We start from the raw sequence: 21,277 nt of genomic DNA, 5'->3' as shown, positions 1-21,277 counted from the left end.
AACGGGGATTCCAACACCACCACCACCACCACGTTGAGTGACTCGATGTCCACCAATGGTGGGACGGCGTTGCCAAGGGGGATGCAGCAGGTGGGCCAATCGGAGCGCGCCAAACTGGGCGTGCTAGCCATGAGCTGCATCAACGAGCTCATGTGCAAGAACTGTGTGCCACTGGACTTTGAGGAGTTCCTGCTCCGGATCTCGCAGCAGACCTTCTTCCTGCTACAGAAGCTCACCACCCACACCAACGCACACAGCAACTCCAACACCAACACCACGCACACCGTCAAGAACCGTCTGCAAGAACTGGACGAGAGGTACCGTACCCACGCGGGGGTGGGGATCAGGGTTTTGACCTTGCTTACATGAACACGTGCACTCGTACACACACACACACACACACGTACACATACACACATTGCACACACACACACACACACACACACACACACACACACACACACACACACACACACACACACACACACACATACACACATACACATTGCACACAAAAACACACATACCCATGTACACACCCAAATGCACCTACCCATGCACATGTGCACGTACACAAACCCACATGCATGTACACACACGCACACGCACACACACAAGAAGAGGATGCGTCTGTCCTTTTGCAAACTCACCCTGGTGTTCTCTCTTTTTCAGCTATTTGGAGAAGTTCACCGACTTCCTGCGGCTCTTTGTCAGTGTTCATTTGAGACGGATCGAGTCCAATGCTCAGTTTCCCCTCGTGGAGTTCTTATCGCTTCTTTTTAAATACACTTTTAATCAGGTAAAGAACCTATTGCACAATCACTCTCTTCCAGAGATCTCAACAATCCAATTCAGAAGTCAAAACCCTGCCTCAGTTGTCTTCCAACAAAGCTGCCACAGGGGCTATACGGGATGCGCAATGTTATTTTACATTTGGCTTAGTCAAGTTCTGGGAAAAAAAGCATTTCAAATGATGTGGCTTTTTATTTGTAAAATGTTCGCTATGCTATGTGTCAGTTAATTAAGATGGAAGCTAATTGTAACATCAGATAAGTGTTTGACGCAACGTATCCACTGTAGCCCCATCGGAACTGGTCTACCTGTCCTGATTTGATTTGCGGAAGGCTTTTTACTTTCTGAACCCGGAAGTGACACCTCTGTGTCTGTCTGTTTCCATTGAATTGCCTGGTGTTTTGCATGTGGCCTCGTCCTGACGTGGCATTTGTTGTTTCCATGGTTTCAGCCCACCCATGAGGGCTACCTGGCCTGTCTAGATATCTGGAGCATCTTTCTGGACTACATGACCACCAAAATCAGAAGTCGACTGGCTGACAGTGACAGTGTTTTAAACAGGTACGGAGGCTTGTGGGTGTGTGAGTGAATTGGAATGGAGGCACTACACATGTGTGTTTGTGCCTGCATGCGCGCGTGTGGGGAAATTTGGTTACTAATTAGCAGTGCAACTGGAATACAATGAGCCATGAAACACACCATTAGTATTGTGGGTTGGTAATGCAACTCGCAAAATTCACTATCTTGGTGGGAGTAGCATATCTGTCTCGTACACGAGAAACTAATGGTATTTTCCCTAGCTAAACCCAACAACAGCTTTATCAAACCTACATGTCATTGCGTCTTTTGATCATATGAACGACTGCAGTCATTGCTGTTTCTGTGTTTTAAATTACATCTTACTCTGTTGTGTTGGCACTTACAACCACACCCCAGAGTCTACCATTTGGCCTTCAATAGTAACTCCAGACGACAGCAAACACACAGTAGACGACAGGCGCAATAGCAGAAAGTCAGGAAAACGCAGTGTGCTCTTGAAGCGTGAAGGCTTTGAACATATTGCAGGTGTTTCTGTTTTCTCACCTGCAAAATCTTCGCTTTGAAGACAAACTGTGTCAAAACAACAATGTAGATTCTGAGATGTAAAAGAGAGCCATAGCAGCGCAAATGTGTCTTACTGTGAAAAGAGGAAATGAAGAAGGAAACCACTTCACAGGCTTGTCGGGCCTGTTCTCACAATGCTCATTTTTCTCTCGGTAGCACCCCTTCCATCCTTCTTAGTGGAAGAGATGGATCTTTGTCCATTTAAATATTTTTTTGTTTTGCTATGTATTACGCAAAGCTATTGGCTATTTTTCTTTTTTGAAGAATGTACTGTTTATTGTATTGCTAATCTTCAGGTATTAAGATATTGTGTGATCTGTATTGAATATTACTATACATTGTATTATTAATCTGTTGGTATTGTAATAGTGATTGTATTATCCATCTAGATGTACAGTGATGTTTATTGAATGTATTGAATGTTACAGTACTGTGTAATATGCACTGTATTGTTAATGTGTAGGTATAAAGATGCTCTGGTCCTGCTGCTAAGGGAGGTTCTGAACCGGATCCAGTTCCGGCTCAACCAGAGCCAGCTGGAGGAGCTGGACGATGAGACTCTGGATGACGATGTAAGTACTGAGTCTCCACCCTCACCACCACTGCCACCAATTTTATATTGATCAACTGTTTGGTTTACAAGGCCAAGTAAAGATTTTTTGTACCTGACAAGTTTGGCTACTTTGCCAGTGCAGCCTTTATCAGAAACGTCATGTGATGTTTGTGATGATTTAGCTTTAAATTAAAGAGGGTATTACGGTAACACTTTATTTTAGGGATACATCTTTTAGCACTAATACATACAATGTGTCTGTATAAGGAACTTGTAAGGCATGTACAAAGCAAAATCAAACATTTGTTAGGCATGTATTCGCAAATGTCTTGTTCATGCGCAATAAGGGATTTATTACCAATTTAACCTTAGTAAGGACCTAGTAGGCCTTAGCGTTTGCTTAGTACATGCCTTACAAGTTACTTATGCAGGCATTAACATTGTATGTATTAGTGTTTATAGATGTATCCCTAAAATAAAGTGTTACCGGTATTACCATACCCTCGTACTAATTTCCATTCGTACAGAAGATCTCATATGGTCGAATTGAGAAACGAGTAGTGATGAAAGGGGTGAACTCTTTTGAAATTTGAAATGTGTATCTTATTTTGCCCTGTCTCTAACGTTTGGTCATTAAATTGGAAAATGATCAATAGCAGAAGAGGTGAACTCTGTTGAAATTTGAAATGTGTATCTTATTTTGCCCTGTCACTAACGTTTGGTCATGTCATTGGAAAATCATCAATAGCGGGAGGGATGATCTCTGTTGAAGTTTGAAATGTACCCAGCCCCGATGTAACACCCAGTCCTGATGTAGCAATTGAAAGGAAAATGTTTTGGACTAGAGCGCTTGCATCTGGCAAGGCCAGGCTAACCGAGATGGGCCATCAGCCCCACACACTTCATTGTGTAACCGATACCAGCTTGTAGAGCTTGGTGAGGTATGTTTGTTAAACTTCCCTCCCAACACCTGACCGTGCTAGCAGCCCAGCTTCTACCTCACTTGATATCAGGTCTGTCTCCCACAGGGAGGGGTTTTGGGTTTGAGACTGGGTGTGGAGTCCACCAGTTACAATTGCTTTCTATACAAACTTCCGAGGGCTTTGACTGCGGTGACATGGTTTTCTCAGACAGGATGTTCGCCGAACAGAGCAGAGGGTTTGTGAGTGATGACGTTGACTGCGTTTGAATTTGAATTGTAGTTTGTGGGCAGGCTCATAGGCATGCTAATTTCATACTTAACCAGAAGATGTCAGCTGGGTGAAGACAGAGTCCATGCCTCCAGGAAAAAAGAGCTTATATTGATGCAGCACAGCCAGAAGCTCTGTGGAAAGTGTAAACAGGGGTGAACATCCCGGGTTCAGAAAGTAAAAACCCTACATATTTGGTCCAGACAATTCAGTGAATCAGCTGATCCTAATTACTATACCCCCTCAACCATGTTGATTAGTCATACTCATCACAAATGCAATTTATATTCGTCTAATCAAGAGCCACTTGCAAGCCACGTAGACACGATGTTCACTCGGGCAGCTCTCATCTTTGATCCTTTTTGTGATGTGCAGGTTTTTGAAACCTCGTCTCTGTTTTTGAACTGAACTGTGTTGCTATAGAAACAGACAGAGTGGCAGCGGTACCTGCGTCAGAGTTTGGAGGTGGTCGCCAAGGTGATGGAGCTGCTTCCCTCTCAGACCTTCTCCACTCTGGTGAGCTCCTAGTGCACAGCACATATCCCCAGCACATCATATTTACAACTCTTTTCCACAATGATGCAAAGCCATTTTATCTTAAAGGGACCCTGTGTGAGATTTTTAGTTGTTCATTTCCAGAATTCATGCTACCCATTCACTAATATTATGTTTTTCAATATTACTTACCACCACCATCAAATTCTAAGTATTCATTATGACTGGGAAAAGTGCACTTTTCATATATGAAAAGGGGGATCTTCTCCATGGTCCGCCATTTTGAGTTTCCAAAAATAGCCATTTTTAGCTTCAAAAATGACTCTACTTGGACCATACTAGAAAATATTTGTTTATTACTTAGAAAACTTTCATGTAAAGATCAAATTTGACAATTGGCAGCCCAGTTTCAATGAGCAGCATAGTTGCAGTACCTTTTTTGACCATTTCCTGCACAGTGTCCCTTTAAATTACGTATTCTGTAGCCTCATAACGTGCACTGTTCCACCAGTTGAATGCTGTAGTAGCAGTAAATAAGGCTTTAGTATCATATTAGCCTACTACACTACTATGACATTACACATAGTCTTAAGTAGTAGGCCTACATTTCGACCTGGTCAACCTGGTAACGGAAAATGTATAACAGGGGCCATGTCTCAGTCTACCTGGTTAATTTTATTTTAATTATAAGGTAGAATCGGGGCAATATTGGGGCTGCATTAGCTGTAAAGTTACCCGATTTTCCCTTTACAAATTAAGTAGAAGCACTGCATTTTGGAATATATATGGCAAATGGATATCTTTTTACGGTTTGGAAAAGAGTCCTTCATCTCTTTAAATTGCTACGTTTGTTGTTTCATTTATTTGCAAAGCAAAGGTAGGCCCAAGTAATTCCCAAAGGCATAAACAGAAACATATATTTTAGAATACAGACTTATATTGGGAATTATTTATGCATTTCTTCATGCATTAAAGTACAGTCCCAAGAAAAAGTTTGTACACTCTTTGAAATTTCTTACTTTTCAGTCAAAATAGATCATAAAACATGGTCTGATCTTCCCGGAAATCTCAAGAAGGAACAATCAGAGTCTGCTTTAACTAATTCCACACAAACAATTACATGTTTTCATATTTTTATTGGCCATAAGGCTATAACATTCACAGGAGAGCAAGGCATAAGTAAGTACACCCTTGCATTAAATAGGTTTTAACCCTCAGTTAGTTGCAATATCCTCAACCAGACTTGTCCTGTAGTTGCAGATCAGATAAACAAAGCAATCTGGATGTATCTTGTCACCCTCTTCTTTAGAGAACTGCCTCTCGTCATCAAGGTTTCTGGGATGTCTGGAGTGCATAGCTTTATTGACTTCATGCCATATAATCTCAATTGTTTTTAGTCAGGGCTTTGTCTGGGCTATTCCAGAATGTGTACTTCATTTTTATGAAGCCATTCTAATGTCGATTTGCTTCTTAAGTATGGGTTGTTGTNACATTTCAGCACCCATNCTCTTGTGTGCTTCAACTGTGTGACAGACTTCCTCATATTTTTCCTGTAAAATATCACAATAAATTTGAGTTCATTGCTCCACTGATAGTAGCAAACTTTCAAGGGCCTGAGGCAGCAAGGTAGCCGCATATAATGATGCTCCCGCCACCATACTCAGATGTGGAGATGTAACCAAGAAAAGCTAAAAATGGGGTTCATTCTGCCAATCTAAAATTATTGGGGTTTCTGTCCAAAAAAATATTGCTGCAACTTTGAGGTTTGCGAAAAAGCATTTATATGCTTCATAAAATTACTGCTAAATATTCAGTAGACCAACGTTGAAACTAAAGTTGAATTTTTCAGGGGAACACATAGTATCATGTTTGGAGGAGAACTGGAGAACCACACCTTCACCAAAACATCATCTCCACTTTTCAGTATGGTGGCGGGAGCATAATTATATGCGGCTACCTTGGTGCCTCAGGCCCTTGTCAGTTAGCTATTATCAGTGGAACAATGAACTCAGAAGTTTATTGAGATATTTTACAGAAAGAATGTGAGGTAGTCTGTCACACAGTTGAGGCACACAAGAGGATGGGTGCTGAAATGGGACAACTACCCATATTTTAGAGGCAATTGACATTTGAATTGCTTCATAAGAATGAAATACACATTCTGGAATAGCCCAGTCAAAGCTCTGACAAAAACATTTCAGATGATATGGCATGAAGTCAAGAAAGCTATTCACTAAAGATATCCCAGAAACCTTGCTGAAGAAGGGCAGTTTTCTAAAGAAGAGGGAGACAAGATACACCTAGATTGTTTTGTTAATCGGATCTGCAACTACAGGACACGTCTTAGGGTTATTGTGACTAACTGAAGGTTAAAACCCATTTAATGCAAGGATGTACTTACTTATGCTTTGCTGTCCTGTGCATGTTTGCATCTTATGGTCCATAAAATTATGATAACATGTAAATGTTTGGGTGGAATTAGTTAAAGCACACTCTGGTTGTTCCTTCTTGTGATTTCTGGAAAGATCAGACTATGTTTTATGACCAATTTTGACAGAAATGTAAGAAATGTCAAAGGGTGTACAAACTTTTTCCTGGGACTGTATTTTTATGAATGCAATGTTGCTATTACTTGAATATGTTTCTGTGGTGTGCTGCTGCTCTGCTTCTGAAACCCAAGGTCATTTTCTGTCATATGTATACCGTGTATACCGGGTTTGTTACCAATTAACACTCCTTTTGTCCTGTCACTTCCCTGTTCTTCTGCACCAGTTTCCTGTGCTTCAAGAGGATCTAGATATCTACCTTGGGCTGCAGCAATTCATTGTCACCAGTGGATCAAGTGAGCTACAGGGTTTTACTTTGTGTGGGTGTGCGATAAAGAGGTTATGTGTGTGGGGGGGTGTATGTGAATGCGTCCATATAAGCAGTTGTTTGTGAATTGTATGTGAGGCTAACGGTCTTACGTGGGTTCTATTGATTTCTGTCAGTGCTACTTTGACATTTGCATTTTTTGTGAACTCAAGTCTCTCTGGCCATACTTACTGTATTCATATGTGAGTCATATCTGTGTGTGGTCAGCTGCGCTAGTTGGTGTGTATTTATAAAGTTAGCATGTTTATTGGTGTTTATGATGGGCCACTTCTGCTTGCTAAACCCCAAAGGATACAAATAGCTTTTTTTGTTGACAAATTTATGTTAAAAATTGTAAACTTAGAGAAAGTGATACATTATTTTTGCATGGGACTGACTAATTTGCATTTACTTAGGTTACTGATTTGGTTAAGTTGTTACAAATACTCTAAAACCGTCTTTCTTTTTGTGTCTGTGCCTGTGTGTGGGTCCTGCATGCTCCTCCTGAGTCCTGCTGTCCTGTGCAGCTCCCTCCTGGGCTTGCAATAAGGGTAGACAGGCTTAAATTTAACAAGTAATGATGAATATGACACTTCACTTCACACGTAATGAACTTAATTGATTTTTCTGTGTGTGCGTTCAGGTCGGCGGTTAAACATCACGGCGGAGGCGGACTGCAGGAAGCTTCACTGTGCGCTGCGCGACCTGAGCTCCCTACTGCAGGCCGTGGGCCGCCTGGCAGAGTTCTTCACCGGAGACGTCTTCACCGCCCGCTCAGCTGACGCCCTCGCCATCGTACAGAGGTAACCATACATATACCTTTAACCGCACGCACGCACGCACACACATCACATCTTCACCGCCCGCTCAGCTGACGCCCTCGCCATCGTACAGAGGTAACTATACATACACCTTTAACCACCATCACACACACACACACACACACACACACACACACACACACACACACACACACACACACACACACACACACACACACACACACACACCACATCACATCTTCACTGCCCACTCAGCTGACACCCTCGCCATCGTACAGAGGTAACTATACATACACCTTTAACCACCATCACAGACACACACACACACACACACACACACACACACACACACACACACACACACACACACACACACGCATCACATCTTCATTGCCCACTCAGCTGACGCCGTAGTCATCGTACAGAGGTAACTATACATACAGTACGCCTTACACCACCATTATACACACACATCACACCACATATTCACTCCCCACTCAGCTGACACCCTAGCCATTGTACAGAGGTAGCTACACATACGATCATATACGGCCATTAAACACACATTCATATATGGACGTCTTCACCACGCGCTCAGCTGACACACTTGCCATTGTACAGTGGTAAATACACGCCATGTACAGCCGTTATACATATGCACATTTACTGTAGATGTAGATCACTGCCCACTCAACTGACGCACTCGCCATCTGTCGTACCTAAACAGTGGTAATTAAACGTACGTATGCCAGAGGCCATTATACGTACAGCTACGCCTCACATAAATACATATAGATGAACATGTATATCACTGCCCGCTCTTTAGATGCTCTTGCTATCATATAAAGGTGGGTCACTGGCATCGCCACAAATGCCACATACAGCCATGCCACGTAAACAAACGTGCATTGCATTCAGTAAATAAATATTATACTTTGTATTGACGTTAACTGGTTTGGTGTTTGAGATTTGCAGTGCGTAATCACAATATGCAGCCTTTCCGTCGAAATGAACCCTGAAATGACATTGTCTCCAATGTTAATGTGTGTTGCCATAGGTTGGTGGAGGTCACATGCTATGGGTCCCAGATCAGCCTGTACGATGTGGAGACGGCGGTTCCCTCAGTTTTAAAGCCAGACCTCATCGACGTGTAAGTAACTCACACAAGCTTCTCCTGTACCTTGCTCCTGCACTTATACAGTACATCGCATCATGCAATTGGTATACCAACACATCACAATCACACATCTGCAAGAAACTAATTCACTAACTCTAATTCACAACAGAAACACAATATAGTGAGTGAGTGAGTGAGTGAGTGAGTGAGTGAGTGAGTGAGTGAGTGAGTGAGTGAGTGAGTGAGTGAGTGAGTGAGTGAGTGAGTGAGTGAGTGAGTGAGTGAGTGAGTGAGTGAGTGAGTGAGTGAGTGAGTGAGTGAGTGAGTGAGTGAGTGAGTGAGTGAGTGAGTGAGTGAGTGAGTGAGTTTCTGTTCATTCGTGTGTTTATGTTGGTGTTTGTGTCTGCTTCGTGTTAGCCATGCCCAGTCGTTGGCGGCGTTGCAGGCCTACTCCCATTGGCTGGCCCAGTTCTGCAGCGAGGTGCAGCGGCAGCAGGACCAGTCGCGATTCGCCAGCCTCATCACCTCCAGCATGGCGGCCACCACACCCCTCATCAGTGCCAAGGTAAACTCTCGCACTCCGACAACCTGGGGGGGTATTCCAACAACAAGTGAAGTTAATCTACAGAAAGTGGTAAACCTCATAATACGTAGCCTGCAGTAGTCGGTCTGTGAAGAAAATGAGGACTCTGTGCTTTTCTAAGGTGGTATACCACAAACTAGGGGTCGACCGATACAGGTTTTTTAATGGCTGATGCGATACCGATTGTTTTTTCATCACCCTTGGCCGATACCCGATTTCCGATACCCGATATTTGGGGCCGATATGGGTAAAAAAGTTTAAAAAATGACAAATATTCCGGATCTCAAGTTGAAAATAAACATTTATTTAAAATTATCAATTTGAGGTAGAACTTGTAACATTTAAACACCCACTCTAACAATCAAGTAATACAAAAATAAAATGTCTTGGTGCTATTAAAAAACCTGCATAACATAAAATAATAAATATTGCGTATCGGCCAAAATCACACGTGTATCGGCCGATACCGATACACTTAAAAAACGCAAATATCGGCCGATATATCGGTCTATCCTTACCACAAACTATGTTGATTTAGCCTGTATTACTACTGAACCAGCGTCTTGGAATACTCCCTAGAACTCACAAGCTGCACTGTAGTGCCACACACACATTCCAATTGACCTTCCCAGTTAGAGTATTTGTTTCGGCTGGGAAGTCCAGGTCATTTGGAATATGTAATATTGTACCTTTTGAATCCAGGTTTGCCCATCACGCCCAACAACTTAATCTGTCCTACGCAGGTCTCATAGTCGCATGCTGACACCCGTTCCTTCACTGATTATCGAGAGAAACAAAGTGTTATTACTAGAGATGTCCGATAATACACTCGCCCCCAAAAGAGTTGTCGCCTACCCATCTGTTTGGAATAACAGCTAATAACCTGACTTTCAATTAATCACTTGGCTTCAGAAGTCACTCATATGAAAGCTACAACCCTCTCGAATGAAAATGTATGTCCAAAAATAAATTTCATGCACCAAAGAAAGATTGACCCTTTAATGAACACAGACAGGGCAGATTTTGACAAGACAAAAGTTTTGTCGCCTATCGAACATAATGTGAAAATGAGCAGATAAGTCACTTCAAAACACTTCAAATACGCAGATCGGGTGTCATACTTAATCACTGGTTCACTCACACCTCTCCAGAAAATCAACTTTGGCCTTAGGTGTATGTTTAGTTTCATTGTAATCATGGAAAGCAACACAATGAAAATCAATGGAGTTCAATGAGAGATGGTGACATATTTGCTATTCGTAGAGCAATACATTTTTAACTTCATGATGTAATCAATGATAAAAGCCCTCACACACCAGCAGCATGCATGCAGCTCCACATAAGAGCTGTATCCCTCCCATGTTTGACTTAAGGCACCATGTATTTTTTCCAAATTCTTCACATTTAACACCAAAGAAGTCTCTCCCACTGTCCTGTCTCAAAAAAGCCAGCCAAGAGTATGTCAGGCCTAATTCTGACAAAAATGAAGGCTAATGGGACTCATACTCTGAAATCAAGATCCCAAGATCAACCATTTTAGAACTGATAGCATCAGAACTATATGGTGTTGGAGATGAAGAATATGAAAAAAGAGAAATGGTGCCTAAAGTGAAACATGGTACAGATACAGCTTTTATGAGGAGCTGCATGCATGCTGCAGGTGTTTGAGGGCTTTTGTCATTGATTAAATCATGAAGTTAAAAATGTATTGCTCTACGAATAGCGAATATGTCACCATCTCTCATTGAATTCCATTGATTTTCATTGTGTTGCTTTCCATGATTACAATGACCCTAAACATACACCTAAGGCCAAAGTCGATTTTCTGGAGAGGTGAGAGTGATTCAGTGATTAAGTATGACACCCAATCTGCGTATTTGAAGTGTTTTGAAGTGACTTATCTGCTCATTTTCACATTATGTTCCATAGGCGACAAAACTTTTGTCTTGTGAAAATCTGCCCTGTCTGTGTTCAATAAAGGGTCAATCTGTCTTTGGTGCATGAAATTTATTTTTGTGCATACATTTTCATTCGGGAGGGTTGTAGCTTTCATATGAGTGACTTCTGAGGCCAAGTGATTAATTGAAAGTCAGGTTATTAGCTGTTATTCCAAACAGATGGATAGGCGACAACTCTTTTGGAGGCGAGTGTATCGGCCCACAGATATTATCGGCCTGATAATAGCATAAAATGTAATATCGGTAAATATCGGTGTCGGATTTTTGACCTATCAAAACCGATAAAATAATGCTTGAATTACTGTACACTTTTCTCCTTAATTATTTTTCTATTTTGCACACACGATGTTAATATTTGGAAAGCTTTGTTGCATTCGAGAATGCATCTAGTGGGGCATTACAATAAAATTAAGCATATTTAGTTCCACAACAGCAGATTTGTAATGTTACCTAAAATTTGTCATGAGGAAAAATAACCCACATATATCGGCATCGGTATCGGCCGATATCGGAATCGAAAATTGAGAATTGGACAATATCGGCATATCGGATATCGGCAAAAAAGCCAATATCGGACATCTCTAGTTATTACCATCATGCAAGCTTATGATGTGGTGTTGAGAGAGGATTTTGCTTTCGCTGCTGAAAAAAAAAAAAACGTTCCAATTTGCTGATTAAAGCCAAGTGCCCATCATGGAAAACATTTTCAGTTTGCTGAGCAATTTAACGTTGGCCTGGTTCTAAATCAGATGAGGGAACCACAACCGGCATGCGTCTCTCACTGCTGGCCTGGAAATCCCCTCTGATGGCTGTCTCGCTGTCATTTGCTACTAGCCTGACGCATTAGCTGCTTTCATTCGTTAGCTGCTTGGGGGAAATGAAATTGAGATGATCGGATGGGAGGCACTTGGGAGGCCAGTGTTAGACTGGATAATTTGCTTCGTCTAATATCCCAAGCTACCAAATTTGTCCAACAACCCCATTCAGGTGAAGTTGAATTAAAGATTCTTAATATGGCAACTCACATAAATTGTTCTAAGCATCACGATGCAACAACATGGGATCCATTCCAGGCTCCTAAATGGACGCGACTTTTAACATTTTCCCCATGTAACTCTCCATTCATTCTGAGCATGTCAACTCAGAAATGTAGAAATGTAAATCTTATTGATATCGATGGAAACCCCTTATGGTCCGACTCAAAACATTTACCCATTTTGCCCAACAGGGGGCGTGTTTTCCATGAAAAAAACATTTGGGTTAAGAATGATTGTCTGACTGTGTGCTGTTGTCAATGTGCTTGTGTTTTCAGGTGCCAGAGAAGCTGTTGATATCTGCGTGCCATCTCCTTGTCTCTATGGCCACCACAGTTAGGCCAGTGTTTTTAGTCTCGTTGCCAGCAGTACAAAATGTTTTTAACCTCATCACAGAGAACCACAACCACCAACTGCCCCAAGAGGTGAGTTTTTTGAGTCTGTGTGCAGGATTCAGTTTGACGTGTTACTCTCAAACTTTTACATGTTAAATATTAGAATATTATAATATTAATGCAGAATTGAAAGTTAAACAGTTAATGTAAACAGCATTCAGTTCCATATTCTTTCTCCTAATATGGATTGTCAATGATGCTGCTTGCTTGTTTGATAATTCATTAATTTAAACTTTATTAAGTTCTTAATATGTGAGATGTCATATACTGTGTAACTTTTATTTGTGGATGAAATTTATTTGTGAGCTGTGTTGTTTTTATCACGTTTTATGTATAATACAGTATACAATATAATGTATACTACTTGACCTTTCATTTACTCAGGAAGGTCCCATTGAGATATGTACATCTCACCATCCTACAGAGAATCATGCCCAAGATAGCCAAAAAGCAGAGCCAACACATAGCGTTTGTTGAAGTGATACTGTCCCATTTTTCAAAATAAGCTCATATTACACCTCCCCTTTAGTTAAATAATTGAGTTTTACCTTTCTCCTGTACTTCCTGCCGTTCTCTGAGTAGGGCAGTGCAAATTTTACCTCCAAGCTAGCAGTTAACATTAAGTCCTATGAGACCAGTTAGCCGCCAGCTGGTCTCATAGGACTCAATGTTAACTGCTAGCATGGAGGTAAAATTTGCACTGCCATACTCAGAAAACGGTTGAAAGTACAAGAGTAAGGTATAACCCAATTATTTAACTCAAGGGCAGGTGTAATATGAGCCTATTTCCAAAAATAGGACAGTATCACTTTAAGTACATCTAATGTGCTTCATGTTCGTCTCCCTCCATGGCAGGCGCATGTGCTGGTGTGCAGAGCGCTGTCCAACATGCTGCTGCTGCCGTGGCCGTGTCTGCCAGAGTCGGAGCAGCAGTGGCCGAGCCGCTCATCCAGCCACACACGCCTCGTCAGCGCACTCACACAGCAGTACAGATTACTGCCCCGACCACCCGCCTTCCACCACAACAGTAAGAGATGATACACACACACACACACACACACACACACACACACACACACACACACACACACACACACACACACACACACACTCACACACTCTCTCTCACACACACTTGTGTCAATAATTGTCTGGGGTGTGCGTGAGAAAGTGCTCACACATGTGCAAATTTGATGTCCTACTATGCGATTGTACATTTAAGAAGGCCATTTAGAAGAACATTTAAGAAGGCCACCAGAACTAGACCTAGCCTACTAGCACTGAAAGACTCTGTAGTTCTCCTTATTTTTTATTACTTATTATGTTTCGTGTTTTTGTTCATATGAGATTGATTTTCTAACCCTTCCCACTCACTTCCTCTCTCTCTCTCTCACCCAGACAAAGCTGTCATGCAGCAGACCCTGTCAGTATTACGAGACCTGGTGGAGAGTATTTCGGGGGAGTCCACCAAGTCGCGGCAGATCTGTTACCAGAGCCTGCAGGAGTCGGTGCAGGTGTCCCTGGCCCTCTTCCCCCTCTACATCCAGCAGCCAGGTCAGACACACCTCCACACCTCACCACCTCCTCAACACCTCCTCACATCTTCACTTTATCATCCTCAACTCCTCACCTCACCATTTCATTTCCTCATCCCTACAACTCTACACACGTCACCTCACCACCTCCTCACACTTCTTCACTTCACCTCCTCACATCACCACTTCCACACCCTTACAACTCCACACATCCTCACCCCCTTACCTTCTCACCACCTTGAGTGCGTTTTAATATGCGACCTTGCCTCCTCCACTTGCGCTTGTCTCCTCGTCCCGCCTCCTGGCCCCTCCTCCGTGGAGAAAACTATAAAGTTTCCCAGCTGTCAGCCTAGCCACAACAACTTTTGAGGGACTGTTTTTCATTCACCATCCCAATTGCAAATGAGAAAAAGACTCTACAATTGAGCTTTTGCAAGATATTGAAATATAATGCTGTTGTCAGTGATGTCATCATGACGAGAAGCAAGTGGAGGAGGCAAGTGGAGGAGGCAAGGTCGCATATTGCAACGCACTCCTTGTCTCCACACTTCCGCACCTCACCACTTCCTCACTTCCTCACTTCTTCATCCTCTGTACCGCACTGGCTTACACTTCCACTGAAATGACTGGTAAATTCACACATTCACATTGGGTTCATAGACATTAGTGGTGAGCGATATGCCCTTAAATGTATATTGCAGTATGTTTTCAACCATTGACAGTACATACCACGGTATAACATTTTTATGTGGAGATTTGTAGTGGCTGTATTGCTGAAATTGTTTCTGTTTCAGTGCTATACACTCACTGACTTCAATGAACCCAACCCCTTAACTTTATTTTTAACAGATGGTTGCAGTCATAGTCCCAGTACCTGATTTGTAAACAGTATGTAGGACTATACAAATAAAGTCAGATAAGGAAATGTTTTCATCGGTCAGTTGGCTGATCTAATGTGTTCTTGCACCACCCAGTGGTGTGAGTCATGATTGCAAACTGAAGCGCATACCCAACCAAAGGGATGGTTGAGCTAAAACGAAGCTTAAGCATGTAACCAGAGAGTTATTAGTAAAATGTAAATGATCTTTGATGTAACCCTGGTTCTATGACTTGAACGACCACCAAATGTTTGCAGACCCTGAATATATTTACATGAAGGTTGCCACAAGGTCACCTTCTGGTCTGACCTGCCTGGGTTGACCAGGTCACTGGGGACATTGTTGTTTAGCCACACAGTACATCGTGGTGTTGTGTATCCAGTAAAAGAATATTGTTACATACTGATGCATTATTGATGTTTATGACTGATGTATACAGACTTTGATGTATACTGATGTTTATGTTGATGTATGCTGACTTTTTTTTTTTTGAAGTTGATATTTTTTTTAAAAACAGTACATTATGGCAAAGTGTCATTCCTGAAATGGGTCATGGTGTGATCTTGATCCCAAAGTAGTACTGTTCTGATTTGTTGTCCCTCTTTGTTCGTCTGCCCTCAGAGATCACGGATGAGATGCTGAGTTTCTTCCTGACGCTCTTCCAGGCCCTGCGCGTGCAGATGGGGGTGGCCTTCACGGAGCAGATCATCCAGACCTTCCTCAGCATGTTCACAAGGTTAACACACACACACACACACACGCACACACACACACACACACACACACACACACACACACACACACACACACACACACACACACACACACACACACACACACACACACACACACACACACACACACACACAGAGAGAGAGCTCTATTTTGGTTGTAATTGGGTCAGTAATGTAATGGGTCACTTGGTGTATGACATAAAAATGGTGGAGTACTCCAACCCCCACAGTGAGTTTAGGACAGAAAAGTTGTCTTGAGTGTAAATGTTCAAATCATATGTTGGTCTCTCATAATATCTCATAATAACTATCCTTTCCAAATTAAGTTAGCAATTTTAGGGATGTATTTGCCATTATACCCAAGTTACAAGGGCTCGCCAAAAGTGGTATCTCCAAGATTTTTTGCAGGGTAACCAAACCTTCACACGTGTAGATGTGGCAAACCTCTGAATATCCGAGACTTGGAAATTAAATTGGTCTAAACGTGACTGGCTGATTGGAGGCTTCACGTGTCCGCACGAGTGGGGAGAATGTAATGTGATTGCTCAGCTTCTGACACGAGAGCCGGGTCTTGATTTAGTTTTGTTGTGGTCATGTGACTTCAGGGAGCAGTTGGCCATCAGTATCCTGCAGGAGGGCAGTGCCGGCTCCAAGGTGGTCCAGAAATTTCTCAAGATTTTACAGGTATGTTGAAGCGATATGCACCTGCTTTCATAAAAAGTACATCGAGTGTTTTTTGGGGAAGGACAACGTGCATACATAACCTACAATCCAGTGCCACATACTCTTAATTGACCTGGTTTTACCTGTCCAAATACCCAAATAAATGGACAGGTAGACTCGGGTCATTTGGAATATGTGCCACTACGATATCTTCTCAGTCCAGGTTACTCATCACTGAGTAGATTTGACTTCTCTTTCAGTATTTCTGATTTTTTTTAGTATGTTGCATTATCAAATCAATGTGACAATTCCACATTACTTGATTAAATAATAAATTGATTGTTTGGACAGTTCATCCTGCTATGAATACCGCATGATATTTTCACCTGTTCTTGTTGTGATTGAGAAGCAAATGTGCTGCGTATTACTCATGCTTCATTGTGATATACACACGTTTTTTCATAGGTGGTGGTTCAGGAGCCTGGACACACATTCAAACCACTGCTGCCCAGCATCCTCAGTCTGTGCATGGAGCAGGTCTATCCTATTGTAGCGGAGGTGAGGCCATAACTTTGTTGTATTTGTTGTATTAATCTGCTAGTATGCACCACTAGTCAAAAGTAATTTTAAAGAGGTGTAAGTCTTGCATGACGGAACTCTGCCTACATTTTTTTGTGAGGGGTTGATATGTGGGAATTGTTGTGTGAATTTGATGGAAATGATAAAAGTGTGTGTTTCTGCATCTGTGTGTCTGTGTGCGTGCGTGTTTGTGCCATCTGACCGTGTGTGTGTGTGTGTGTGTGTGTGTGTGTGTGTGTGTGTGTGTGTGTGTGTGTGTGTGTGTGTGTGTGTGTGTGTGTGTGTGTGTGTGTGTGTGTGTGTGTGTGTGTGTGTGTGTGTCCTGCAGCGCTCCTGTCCAGACGTGAAGGCCGAGATGTTTGAGCTGCTGTTCCAGATTCTTCACCAGAACTGGAGGTTCTTCTTCAAGAGCTCGGTGCTGAGCACTGTGCAGCGCGGCGGGGCAGGGGAACAGATGGAGAATGAGGCCCAGTTCTCCGCTGCCATGCAGGTAATCCTTGCACTTTTTGCACTTATCCTATGCTATAGGAATGCTATGGGATAGACTGGGACTGCTGATGATTGATGATGGTTTAAATACCTGTCTATGTCCAATGTCCATGTCCATGTCCACGTCAAATTTTGTCATGTTTTGGTGGGTAAATGTTGAAGGCAGGTGGGTTGGGGAGGGATCTGTTTGTATGTATTGACTTGTCCTCATGTCCAATGCGCCACTTGCTAGAAGAAATTTTCCCCATGGGGGACAATAAAGACACTACTACTAATTAAAATCCCTCCTCTCTGAGGTACTGGGGCGCAGCGTGCTGAGGTACCCAAACACAAATGAGCTTTGCATGCCCGAGGGGTACCCAGGTTTTGAGTGCTGCCTGGATCATTTGTCAGCCCTGCCCGCTGAGGCAGAGCCATTTTTGGGGGGATACGTGTTTTGAATCCTGATGATGCACCATGTCACCATGATCATGCACCATGAAAATCTCATCACTATGCAGCTAAACCCCAAAACCTCGTCATGCTCACCATGCAGGTACAGTTAACGCTTCAACGTGTGAAGCCTAGAAGGATGTCTGTTCGAGCACTTCGGCCTCTGCACTGGTGCTCAAGATAATGGAAAAAAGGAGGCGCACACAAGGCTTGTGTGAAAAAGTGTATTGAAGCCGAAATTAAACAACAGAAGTCTAAGGTTAACTGGAGAAACAGACGTTTCGGAGATAGTCCATTTTCAATGTCTCCAGTAGGTCCTACTGGAGACATTGCACGCACCAAGCAATACACGAGTGTTAAGTGCAGGCGCAGGCGCCGACCTTTGTTGGTCTTTTGTCATTCTCTGACACCACTACTGGCCATGCAGGCGTCCCCGTCACTTGGTGTAGCTGCAGAATAATCTCTGCAATGGGCAGTCTATCTGGCACTTATTCTAATCTCTGTATAAAAAGAAGACAATCCGTTCACTTCCGGTCTATTATTGTGCAAAGAAACTTTACTTGACTTGCAAGTCAAGTAAAGTTTCTTTGCACAAAAATAGACCTGAAGTGTACGGATTGTCTTCTTTTTATACAGAGTATAACATTTTCTTTTTATACAGAAATTTCTACTGAATCCTGCACCTTCTAAACAGATGAGTGGTGGCCTATCACAACTTAACTTATTCTAATCTAGACTCAATGTCTATTTCATTCCACATTCTGGAGTTTTTGCCACAAGAACTGAACGGCTTCAATACTTTCTGGAAATTGTTTTTGAGGTTTGCTCAATCGCCATCTCCTTTGCTCTGCTGTTTGTTTTGGTAGGCTTTTGGCCAGTCCTTCCTGCAACCAGATATTCACATCTTCAAGCAGAACCTGAGCTACCTGGAGATCCTCAACACCAAGCACAAACTGTATCACAAGGTCAGTGTCAAGGTCACCGTAAACACACACGCATGAAATTATGTTCTTGTTGCTGAAACGAGGCCTAAACCACTGGTTGCCAGATGTGACTGATCATTTCCAGTCCAATAACTGGTCAAACACCTCCTGGAGACACTAAATTCTGCCCAATTTGAATGAAATTCAAGTGATTTATATGGCAATAACAATCTACAGGAAAAACCCTTCCAATCCATGTGTTTTACCTGCAGATTGTCATCCCAACAGTCAAAGTACCTGGCAACCCTGTTCCAGTTTTGCTATTTGTTTCTTTCCCCCTATGATGTTCGCGTAAATTAAAGAAATGGAAGAAAGTTCCAGTGTGCGACTCCTGTCTTCCTTTTCATTATACTGCTATTATACTTGGAATTACGCACTGAGCGAAACGCTCAGGATAAGACATTGGTGCGGACGCCACCCCACCATTACTGTTCACATACATTACTCACCTAGTTCATCTCCCTGACTGAAGACCGTTAGTTGACTGTTAGTTGACTAGTAGACTGTTAATAAGGATCAGCTAGTCAAGGGACCATCAAGCTGGACTAAATATTTGCTATCTTTACTATTTACAGTACTTGACTCTGCTTTCTGAACCTATATTTTCTACCTGTACCTGACATTCTTTGACAAATTGTGTGTGCGTGTGCGTGTGTCTGTGTCTGTGTCTGTGTTTGTGTGTGTGTTCAACTTTCCAGAAGCTTTTCCAGAGCTCCATGCTGTTCCACTTCATCAACGTGCTGCTGCAGGTGCTGCTGCACAAGAGTCACGACCTGCTGCAGGACGACATCACGGTGGCCGTCTACAACATGGCCGCCGTCAACTTCCACACCTTCTACTCCTCCTTCCTGCCCGAGTTCCTCAACGGTTGCCAGGGTCTCGACCCCCACCAGCGTGCCACGCTCGCCCGAAACTTCACCCCCGAGAGGGTAAGAGGCAATAGCTCGTCATTGTTTGGCGTGAGAATGAGGTTATAAACAACTGTGGCATTTCTTTCAGGAGATAGAAGATGTTTTACCTTTCATCCAAAACTCTTCTTCTGTTTAGGTGAAGGAGAGTCTTCTATGTCTCAATTGGTCTAAAAAGAAGTCTAAATACTGACAACGTAACTTTGACCTTGCATGACCTACATGAGCATCCAAACAGGCATCTTATGAACGTTAAGTTTTGAACCTCCATTAGGGTGACTCTGTGTTGACTCCTTGGTGTGTTTCACCTAATTAAGTTTTTTTCTTCTGTCTGACTTTTCAGGATTTGCCATCATTCACGCAAAGCGTCTTCCGGTTGGTGAATGACCTGCGTTATTACAGACTGTGCAATGGAAGCCTGCCACCCGGCACGCTGAAGCTATAGCGACACGCCCCACAACATGCCACTGAAAACTATAGCTTCAGCTTGCATAGACTCCGCCTTAAATGTGGCCAAGCCCCTCCTCCAGAGTCCTGCCCAAAATCGGAGGTTGTTGTTGACAGGAGAGGGTGCGTCCCAAAGAGGGCGTGTCTAGACTTGTTTTATTTGTGAGCCACACCCCCTTTTTTGCTTCAGGGGATTCTTTTGTTTTTAGTTTCTGTTTATTTTCCACGTTGCCAATGATCATGTGGCCAAAGCCCAATGACACTTTTAATGCCCCCCCTCTGAAAGCTGGACTGCTGTGATGCTGTGAGAGGTGTGGACACGAGACGGAACAAGACAAGAGGATCTGCGAATGTAGTCGCGGTTCTTGTATGCGAGTCGGTGTTGGAGTGGTGAGTGGACTTGACGCAAGCTCCATGAGGTGTTGCAGGGGGGCTGAGCCATGATGTTTTTTATTTTATTTTGTAAATTCAGATATGACTTCACTTCATCTCCATGGAGACGGACTCACATGCGTTCATATCATTCCATTCCTGATGATGCATCAGGAGAAATAGACCCAAATGATAAAGTTGTTAAATAAAAAACAAATTGTCAAATAAAAGTTGTTTTTTGTATTAAAAAGAAAAAGTTTTCTGTTTTCTGTGTGTGAATGAGTCTTTTATTACATAGGTGCAATGCTTGGAGGATTATGTTGAATACCCAGTTCAGTTTTTATTATAACATTTTAAGATGTAGCTGTAGGCTTTTAACACTCCCCTGCACATGCTTTGTC

At 42.6% G+C, this 21,277-nt stretch overlaps 1 protein-coding gene across 1 annotated transcript in view; it reads left to right on the top strand.

Moving 5' to 3' along the window:
* Positions 1 to 21,142, top strand: part of xpo6 (exportin 6) — a 34,160-nt gene extending 13,018 nt beyond the window's left edge. Inside the window, exons 7-25 of the mRNA XM_063184134.1 lie at positions 1 to 317; positions 673 to 799; positions 1,244 to 1,353; positions 2,360 to 2,468; positions 4,063 to 4,155; positions 6,907 to 6,976; positions 7,631 to 7,790; positions 8,827 to 8,919; positions 9,304 to 9,451; positions 12,740 to 12,886; positions 13,712 to 13,883; positions 14,255 to 14,410; positions 15,891 to 16,005; positions 16,609 to 16,687; positions 17,132 to 17,224; positions 17,574 to 17,735; positions 19,033 to 19,131; positions 19,848 to 20,078; positions 20,401 to 21,142. The exon at positions 1 to 317 is cut by the window's left edge and continues 173 nt beyond it. Coding sequence (XP_063040204.1) covers positions 1 to 317; positions 673 to 799; positions 1,244 to 1,353; positions 2,360 to 2,468; positions 4,063 to 4,155; positions 6,907 to 6,976; positions 7,631 to 7,790; positions 8,827 to 8,919; positions 9,304 to 9,451; positions 12,740 to 12,886; positions 13,712 to 13,883; positions 14,255 to 14,410; positions 15,891 to 16,005; positions 16,609 to 16,687; positions 17,132 to 17,224; positions 17,574 to 17,735; positions 19,033 to 19,131; positions 19,848 to 20,078; positions 20,401 to 20,502 — 2,583 coding nt within the window. The 3' untranslated portion in view covers positions 20,503 to 21,142. The remainder of the gene's footprint in view (positions 318 to 672; positions 800 to 1,243; positions 1,354 to 2,359; positions 2,469 to 4,062; positions 4,156 to 6,906; positions 6,977 to 7,630; positions 7,791 to 8,826; positions 8,920 to 9,303; positions 9,452 to 12,739; positions 12,887 to 13,711; positions 13,884 to 14,254; positions 14,411 to 15,890; positions 16,006 to 16,608; positions 16,688 to 17,131; positions 17,225 to 17,573; positions 17,736 to 19,032; positions 19,132 to 19,847; positions 20,079 to 20,400) is intronic.
* The last annotated feature ends 135 nt before the right edge of the window (positions 21,143 to 21,277 follow it).

The sequence above is a fragment of the Engraulis encrasicolus genome, chromosome 2 (assembly GCF_034702125.1).
Source record: "Engraulis encrasicolus isolate BLACKSEA-1 chromosome 2, IST_EnEncr_1.0, whole genome shotgun sequence".
Classification (NCBI taxonomy): domain Eukaryota; kingdom Metazoa; phylum Chordata; class Actinopteri; order Clupeiformes; family Engraulidae; genus Engraulis; species Engraulis encrasicolus.
The sequence above is the reverse complement of the archived record's forward strand: the minus strand, read 5'-3'. Positions and strand labels throughout refer to the sequence as shown.